Raw genomic sequence first — 8,599 nt, forward strand, 5'->3', positions numbered from 1 at the left:
GGGCCTTTCTTTTGCATCTGGTGAAAAATCTGATTACTTCGTTATTGCCACAACCATGTTGGGTATATCCTGTAGTGCACCACATTTGGCATACATATCGACCAAAGCAGTGCCAAGCATGACATCTTTTTCCAAGAGCCTCTGACTAACAATATAATTGTGAATTTTTGTGCCCATATCAGCATCTTGCCTAGAGCCACATGCCTTCAAGATGCATGCATAGTTGATTGCATCCAGAGAGAGGCCCTTGCTTCGCATCTGCTGAAAACAGACGGCATTCCTTGCCGTGCTTTCTCAAGCGCACCCCACTTGGCATACATATTGACCAAGACAATGCCAAGCCCAACATCTTTTTGCAACAGCCTCTGACTGAATTTCGTGCCCATATCAACATCTTGCGTAGAGCCAGATGCCTTCAAGATGATTGTAACTGGAGATAGGCCCTTGTTTCACATCAAACAGAACACGGAGAGGGAGCTGTTCTGAAAGTTGTGAGCGCTACCTGCGAACCTTGATTGAATTTTGTGCCCATATCAGCATCTTGCGTAGACCCGTAGATGATTGCAACTGGAGATAGGCCCTTGTTTCTACCATTATCAGCATCTTGCGTAGAGCCAGATGATTGCAACTGGAGATAGGCCCTTGTTTCACATCAAACAGAACACGAAGAGGGAGCTGTTCTGAAAGTTGTGAGCGCTACCTACGAACCTTGGCTGAATTTTGTGCCCATATCAGCATCTTGCGTAGACCCGTAGATGATTGCAACTGGAGATAGGCCCTTGTTTCACATCAAACAGAACACGGAGAGGGAGCTGTTCCGAAAGTTGTGAGCGCTGCGTGCGATCCAAAAAAAAAGCGCAGTTGAGCCAGATAAACGTTTTCCCATTAAAAAGTGTCGCCACGTGGATGAACCTCCAACGAAGTAAAGACCTGAAGTTCGAATGGCATGCTTTGAATAGATGAAGGCGCGAAAACCTGCTGCAGCTCTTCCTCTGTCTATCCGTCATGAAGACGCGTCCACGAAAACCTATCGCCAGCCTCAACGAAACCTCGTTGAGCGTCAAGAAGACGCCCCTCAAGAGAGTGGCTCGAAGTTCTTTGACTACACCAGGAAGCAGTCACGCCGAATCGTCCTCTGCAGCCGTCAGGCGTGCTCATAGGAAAGCTACTGCCTCTCTAGCAACAAAGGCGAGCTCAAATTTTCTTTCTTCTCTGTTGATCTGCTCGTTTCTGCGTTCTTGTATATGCCGCTGCTAAAGTTTGACACAAAGTTTGCAAATGATCTTGTGTTGAGGCACATTCCAAGCTGTAGTTGGATTAGACGAGTCTGTTAATTGCCGTCTGCTTAGCTTCTTTACAAAAACTGAAAGGCCATCCAATGCAAAAATGATACCAGCAGAATGATAGTCTTGAGATGCATGCACATATAGATGCCGCTGCTAAAGTTTGACACAAAGTTTGCAAATGATCTTGTGTTGAGGGACGTTCCAAGCTGTAGTTGGATTCTACAAGTCTGTTAATCACTGTTCGCTTAGCTTCCTTACAAAAAGTGAAAGGCGATCCAATGCAAAAATGATACCAGCAGAATGATAGTCTTGAGATGCATGCACACATAGATTGGTTGCAGATTTGCTGGTGTTGAATATATCAGAGATATGAACACATATTTGTTGAGCAGAGGGATACAACAGAGACAGTCATGCTTGTATCTGGAGGTTTATCATGAAATCTAGCTGTGCATTGTGAGCTCCTGTTGTTCCTGATCAGTAAGAGCTATTTAAATTGCTCCAGCAGTCACATGCTTCTCGTCGCAAGCACGTCGCTGTGGAAAAGCTGCTAGAGGATGCAAAGACTGTTATCAAGCATTCTGTTAAGCCCTCTTCCTCTCGCGGATGCAGCCAAAACCAGTCAATGCCTCAACCATCGGATCTTGCCATGAAAAGTAATGATGAAGTCACTTGGATCATAATTTCCAATGTACATCCAGGAGCTGCCTATGAAGACCTTATTCAGGTCATTATTCTATATCGGGTTTATTTAATGAAACTATTGTTGCTGGCCTAAATGTTCAGCATATTAAAATATGGATGTCATAATCTGGCAATAATTTGCACTAGTCAGAAGAGATTCAAGAAAAGCCTAGCTAAGGCTGTTTATTTCTAAATCTATGGTGTTTTGACAGCAATTACATTTAATTGAACAGTATCACCAAATCACATACGCAATTTAGGTTTCCATTCACATATAATGGATAATGGAGTGTACAAAGAATTTTCATCTATAATTCACATTGATTATGAAAGATGCTCCACAATATTCCCATCCATGGCAAGTAGTCAAATGGAAAGGAAATAGTTTAGATGCAATCTAGTCGGTCATAACAGATGCAACACATCAAGCAAGTTTGAGAAGTCTGTTTAGACTGGTTACAGCAGGAAGTAATCTGCCCTCTGGGAAGATAGGCATACCAAACAATAGGGATGAAAAATGGTTATGGATTTTGGGTGTGGTTACATCTTTAAGGACTAGTCTCCAATAAAATCTAATCAGCAGGACATGTTGCGAAAATTTTAATGGGCTCCTAGACCAGTTTGAATGTGTAGGTCCTAGACAAATTTTATGCCCTTTGTATGCAGGTTCTTTTCGGACGCATTGGGGAATTGAGGGGTCTGACAATTCACCGTGATGCAAATGGCCATTGTCAAGTACAGGTTTTGTTGCTTTTGGGTTGATGGATGGATGTTTGTGCACATCTATTGTCTGAAACAAAGTGTGGCTTCCAATAGGGCTCTATCGATGTAGCATTTGAGAAAAGAGAGGATGCTGAGGAAGCAGTTACGCATTATGGCAATAACATTGCATTATTTGGAATGCCCTGGGAAATTCAGCAATTTGGCAAGCGCAGATGTACAAGGTTACATTATACTGGTTCTTCCTCCACTCGGCAATCCTTCCGTCTGAGAAGCAAAAAACTGGCAGCCTCTACAATTCAGGCAAGCGTGGAAAGCTTTCCTAAATATGCCAAAGTAGTGTGTTATGGCTTGAACATATCAAATCAAGTGCGTTTCTAGGATGAAGAAACTATCATAGCCAATTTAATCTGTCACTGGCAATATGCTAGATTCTCATGCAAACTCTGCTCTACTAGGCCTGAGAGCTGTCCTTGAAAGCAGAACAAACATGATTAACGTCTCGTCAATAATAATCAAGATTAGTTTTATTTGCAATGTACTTTGAGCAGTCGTCATCTAGCATTCTTCCTGCTGTTAAGCGAACACAAAGGCTTGAAGCATCTGGTGCTTTTGAAATTGGTGTAAGCGCAAGAGTCCTCATATCCAACATAGATCCAAGGGTTCCTGCTGAAATCATTGAGGTAAAATCTTTTGACTTCCATGTCACTAGTTTTGATCAAGTCTTGTGCTACTCTTGGCTTTGCTTCCTTGTATCTTATGGCATTTTAAGTATTTTTCTGGGACAAGGGTTCTTTTAACGCAGAAAAATTTGATGCCATCATTACCCTTCACAGAGGCAGATTGTTGTTTTTCCATATTGAGGGCAGCCTTCTGTCTTTGTGGAAACATCACGATGCACATGCTAGAAGCTCACAAGCCAAGATTTAGGCTCGCACAACTGACAGGGAAGAAGCCATAGACATACAAAAGTAACATACGTGTGATTCACTGGCACAGATTTTGCACTTAGATACAGCTGCAATTATTTAGCTCGTGCAGGGGATTGTACTTGCTCACAACGAGTATATCCGTCTTATGAGAGTATACATGATGCGATATATTTGCGCTAAACCAGGTTTCTTTATTTCTTCTTCATGAATGCAGCTTCTTTTTCAGAAAGCAGGTAAATTGAAGAGTCATCATGTTCATTATGAAGCAACAAGCTATAAGCTAGTATGTTCTATCAAGTCCGTACCCCTTGACTCAAATGCTTTTTTTTTGTCAATTGACTAAAGGTGTGGGTGATGCAGGGCACTGCTGTGGTAGTCTATGAGCGAAGCGAAGATGCTGTTGCTGCTGTAAAGCATTTCAAGAACAACATTGAGTTTTTCAATGTTACATGGGATATCGTGCTGGATTACGAGCCTTTAGCTAAAGCAAGAAGGTAATGTCTTATCTGCATTTTCAAGTAGCAGAGAACTAAGTACCTTCAGGCATAAGCAAGGTCTCAAGCTTCTCCTGAAGAAAAGTTCTGATAAAAGAATGGCCATTTTACTTTCTGAGAAAATTTGTTGAAAAAGCAGATGTAGATACAAGCTGTACTACATCAGCAATGTTGTTCTTAGCAGGAAGCATAACATTTCAACTGCTAGTACCTTTCAATTGTCTCAACTAAGGTTTATCTGAATAGTGGGCAGAGAGGTCACTCGAGGCTAAGCAATTAAGGTTTTGAGCAAAGAGTCCGACCAAAGAAGAGTATCCACGACAGTGAAGGTTGCAGGTTGACAGAATTAAAAAGGATACATAGCTTGCCAACATGGCGTGAATAACGAACCATATTGGACAAACGTTTTATGATTTTCACCAACAATCTGATAGAATGCAGAGAGCTATGGTACTTGTGGACAATTCCCCATGGACTAAGTAGAAAGTAATCGTAAGCAATGTAGGGCAACATTTATTGCTTCCTCTCCTTGCCTTATCTTTGACATTTGTTCCAGTATTGGGAGAAAGGCTGTGCTTATTCCTAACTTCAATTTTCCTTTAGTCACACGATCTTTGCTGTCAGCCTCAACATGCATTCTTGAGCTTAGTTTTGATGACAATAGTCTTTGTCAGAGCTTAACTTTTGAGCTGGACGCTGCAGCATTGGTCATCTTAGTTGTTGCCTTTGTTCTGAGCATGACAAGAGGTTAGAGCCAGTTCACCTGTAATTCTCTTGACTAGGGTGGCCAAGGTTTAGCATTCTGTAGTTCAGTGCTTTGTTCATGTAACTAGGTGCCTTGTCTCATAGATAAAGAATAGAAGCAGCCATCCTCCTCCTCCTTCAAAGGTCACTGCAGGAGGATTTTGATTGCTTTGAGGATGTCTAGGCTTGGCTCATGCCTAAGGGTATTTAGTCCTTACAAACCACCAGCCATGAAAACGGAAATGCTCGCACAAAAGTATGGAATGGCTCCCTTGCGGAGACTTTTGAGTGCCTCTGTCTCCATAAAAGTTACCATAGCAAGTTGCAACATAACATTAGTGTACGTGCATTATGGCCTTAATTGACTTATCAATATATAGGCATGATTGATTTCTGTAATTTTGCTTTACCAAGTCCATAAATCAGTGAATTGTGCAAGCATATTGGACAATCTTGTCGTGACATCAAATACCATGCGTTTGCCTAAGTTTGCCTCGCTACTTGCCTAGATAATTTTATTGCTAGCACAAAACATATGTTGAGGTCCGTTGTGCTTGGATCCAATTTGGATCAAAGGACCTTAAACTTGGCAAGTTGATGTAAGGTTTGTCCCCTTTGATTTTGTTTGCAATTTGTAGGTAAGCCTAGGCTGTTTAATCAAGCAAAGTGGTAAGTGTATGAATGTTCCCAAGGCCTAGACAATAGGTTGTGGCGAAATGCCAATTTGTTCTATTACATTCAACTCTCAATTTACACTAACGAGATTACCCTAGAATAATACTTGAAACAAGTTGACCAGAATAAATAGGTAATATTGACATTGCAAGAGTATGATGATGGCATCTATTGGTGCAAGGTTTCACTTCAAACAAAAATAGGCCTAATCATTGTACACCCATCTTGCTTGGATAGCTACTTAAACTCCTTCGCAAGCTCAAGATTTAGTAGGTTTTTATACCTATTAAAGTGTAGTGGTGGAAAAACATATGTGTGTAATCTACAAGTCACTACTAGTTCCATTCCTTGAGACATTTTGATCTTCATCCAAACTTCAACACCCGCACCTTACCAAAGCTCATAACAAACCGTGTGCTTTACTTGGGTACACAAGTAAAACTTAAACCACATGGCTCTCACATAGCATGATAATAGTGCACAACAAAGTCTAGCTTCCTTGGCAAAGCATAGGCCTTGGAAGTTGTGATATCCTATTCATATATAAATTGTTGTGATTGTGGAACATTCCATGTAGGATAAGATAGTTATCATCCTCTACAACATAGATGCATGTACAGTTTAATACTTGACAATCGAGAAATATTCACAAGAATATCTTTCATTCCATGGGTCTCAAGTTAGATTTTAAGATTGTGCTAGAGTAATACATGAAGGGTACCAATCAGAGGAGATACTAGTATTATGCCATACGTAGTTAGTTCACATAGAAGAAAATTACCAAATCGGACAAAGTTAATGATGAAAAATGTTAGGAGAGAAAATTTTCCAAAACCCTCACGTCAAGAAATATTAATTTATTTTTCTCCTTCTACTTGTGCCCAAACTTTGCAATGTTTTCGAGACTTATCATTGGATGAAGTACCAATCATGTTCACAATCAAGACAATGAAAGGCTTAGGATGTTTGTAAGGTTGAGGGTTAGAAGAAGAGTTAGGTTGTTAAGTAGGACAAGGATGAAAAGTACTTCTTGTTTGAAAAGATTGATGACACGAATTTCTCTCCCTTAGAGCTTCTCTTTGCATAGCATTCAAGTTAAGAGTTTGAAAAAAGCTTCTCGGTTTGTGTAGTTAGAGTTGAAAGATGTAGGAGTAGCAATTGGGGGGCATTGCTAGAAGCAAACCTATCAATTCTAAAGTGAGCTTGTCATCCATCATCTTGTAGCTGATTGCTACATGATCCATAATCTCTTATGTGGTAGAAAATTTGAGGTCGAGTGAATACCCCCATAGTGGAGAAGGAGCCTCCAAGATAATACTTCTGGCATTGATATGACGAAATGCAATACTTAAAGGTAAAAATTGGAAGATAAGCATGCCAAAAATTTTGGTTGTAGTTGTCAAAGGTTTTTGCCATGTAAATCCTCAATTGGTTCCAAGCAGAGGGAAATTTTTACTCTAACCAAGGGTGAGGTAAGTTTCTGGCAAAAGCAGTCTTGGATTCTAACCAAATTGTGGGAGCAAAAGGTTTGCTATAAGGGCACTCAACATCATTGTTGATAATTTTCTTTTAGAAATTATGTAGAATCTTATATGTAATATCAATTATTAAAGACCGTAGCAAAATGTTAGAGAGACTACAAAGCTTTTGGTCGATCTTGAACACCATGGAAAGTGAAAAACTTTATTCTCGAACCACCATGTTTAAATGGTTTGGGACCTGACAGCATGGTTGGAGGGTAATAGGGAAAGTAAACATGATACATTGGATAGGGTCCTGACATGGAAGGATAAAGGGATTTAGGTGGTGGTGGAAAAATCGAGGCAATTGTAAGCGTATGAAGAATAGGAAAATAGGATTCTCATTCCTAGGTGTGGAAAAAACCTCCCATCAAACGAAACAAAGGAGAAGGATCAAAAGATGTAGAATTGTATGAAGAAAACTTTTGGGATATCGAACTAAGTAGAAAGGCATATTAGGAGTGTTACCATATACATGTGGTAGTGATGTGTGTGAACACACTAGGACCGCCGGGGCATTTTTTCCCTCTTTAGGAGGTTTTTCCCCCTGTGCATTGTATATACACCCATCACTCTAGGGCTATCTATCTTTCCATTGCACACCAAGTAACATACTCTCTATTGTGTGCCTTGAGCTTCCTTCGTCTTCTCCAAGCTGTGTGTATTTCTCTGCAACCCTAATTCCAACAATTGGTATCAGAGCAGGTTACGTCCTCTTGGGCTTAGTCGCCAACTGCTCCAGCACACGCCTGCTCACTTTCTTCGATTACAGTGAGGTTTGGCGAGCGTTCGTAGGTCGACAAATATTTCGGAAGTGCACGTAGATCTTAGTCTGCTCAGATTTTTGATTCGGGCTCATTTCGGCCTCTGTTTCCACTACAGGCAGGTCTGCACATGCAATTTCATCATTTTGTGTAGAATTTTTGTTAGTGCCGTTTCTTGCATAACAAGTGCCTTACAGTCTTCTACGGTTTGTGCTATATAGCACGTGTTGTTCCCGCTCCGTTTCTCCTATTTTCGGGCAATTTTCACATCAGATGCAACATTTACCATGGATGACAACAACACAGATGTCTTCAAGATGTTTGCTGCTGAGGAAAGGTTGGATGGGGACAATTACCCTATGTGGGCTTATATGATGTAACACGTTCTTATGTCAAAGGGCGTATGGAATATTGTGCAGGGCATTGATGTACGTCCTGGTTCTGAGGATGTAGGCGATGTTGAGGATGTTGCAGGTCTTGCTGCAAGGATTGGTGCTATTAGAGTTGTTTTGCCTACGGCGGTAGAACAAGCTCGTTGGGATGTAAAGGATGCATAGGCTCATGCATTGATTGCATTGTCTTTGCATACATAAAATAGATTGTAAGGAATTAGGAAAGGTGAAACTAGCTAAAAACAAAAAGCATCTTTCAAGATACCAACATGCATTTGTTTGTAAACTAGGAAAGGATTGTTTGGGTTAAGACTGATTGATTAGGAAAGAATGATTGGTCATCCTTAAGACAGCTTGTCTCAAGACACCTCTAATTCTTTGGAATATT

The 8,599-nt window shown here is 40.7% G+C and overlaps 1 protein-coding gene across 2 annotated transcripts; it reads left to right on the top strand.

Moving 5' to 3' along the window:
• Positions 1 to 912: 912 nt before the first annotated feature.
• Positions 913 to 4,727, top strand: LOC147444037 (uncharacterized). 2 transcript variants are annotated; one of them, XM_086527773.1, is made up of 8 exons: positions 913 to 1,188; positions 1,792 to 2,013; positions 2,637 to 2,705; positions 2,787 to 2,993; positions 3,242 to 3,373; positions 3,837 to 3,905; positions 3,983 to 4,116; positions 4,363 to 4,727. In XM_086527773.1, the coding sequence occupies exons 1-8, from the start codon at positions 1,006 to 1,008 to the stop codon at positions 4,394 to 4,396; spliced, it is 1,050 nt and encodes a 349-aa protein (XP_086383899.1). In that variant the 5' UTR covers positions 913 to 1,005; the 3' UTR covers positions 4,397 to 4,727. The 2 variants fall into 2 exon arrangements, with proteins under 2 accessions (XP_086383899.1, XP_086383900.1); XM_086527774.1 differs by having other exon boundaries at positions 914 to 1,188; positions 1,795 to 2,013.
• Positions 4,728 to 8,599: the final 3,872 nt, after the last annotated feature.

This window comes from Adiantum capillus-veneris, chromosome 13 (genome assembly GCF_014529385.1).
Source record: "Adiantum capillus-veneris isolate H3 chromosome 13, ASM1452938v2, whole genome shotgun sequence".
In the NCBI taxonomy this organism is placed as follows: domain Eukaryota; kingdom Viridiplantae; phylum Streptophyta; class Polypodiopsida; order Polypodiales; family Pteridaceae; genus Adiantum; species Adiantum capillus-veneris.

Bases quoted from the DNA above. Each gene is read 5' to 3' on its own strand.
- LOC147444037 (XM_086527773.1), top strand. From the start codon at position 1,006: ATGAAGACGCGTCCACGAAAACCTATCGCCAGCCTCAACGAAACCTCG. The intron at 3,374-3,836 runs GTAAAATCTTTT...TCATGAATGCAG, and splicing joins TTCCTGCTGAAATCATTGAG to CTTCTTTTTCAGAAAGCAGG. The intron at 4,117-4,362 runs GTAATGTCTTAT...TTATCTGAATAG, and splicing joins CCTTTAGCTAAAGCAAGAAG to TGGGCAGAGAGGTCACTCGA.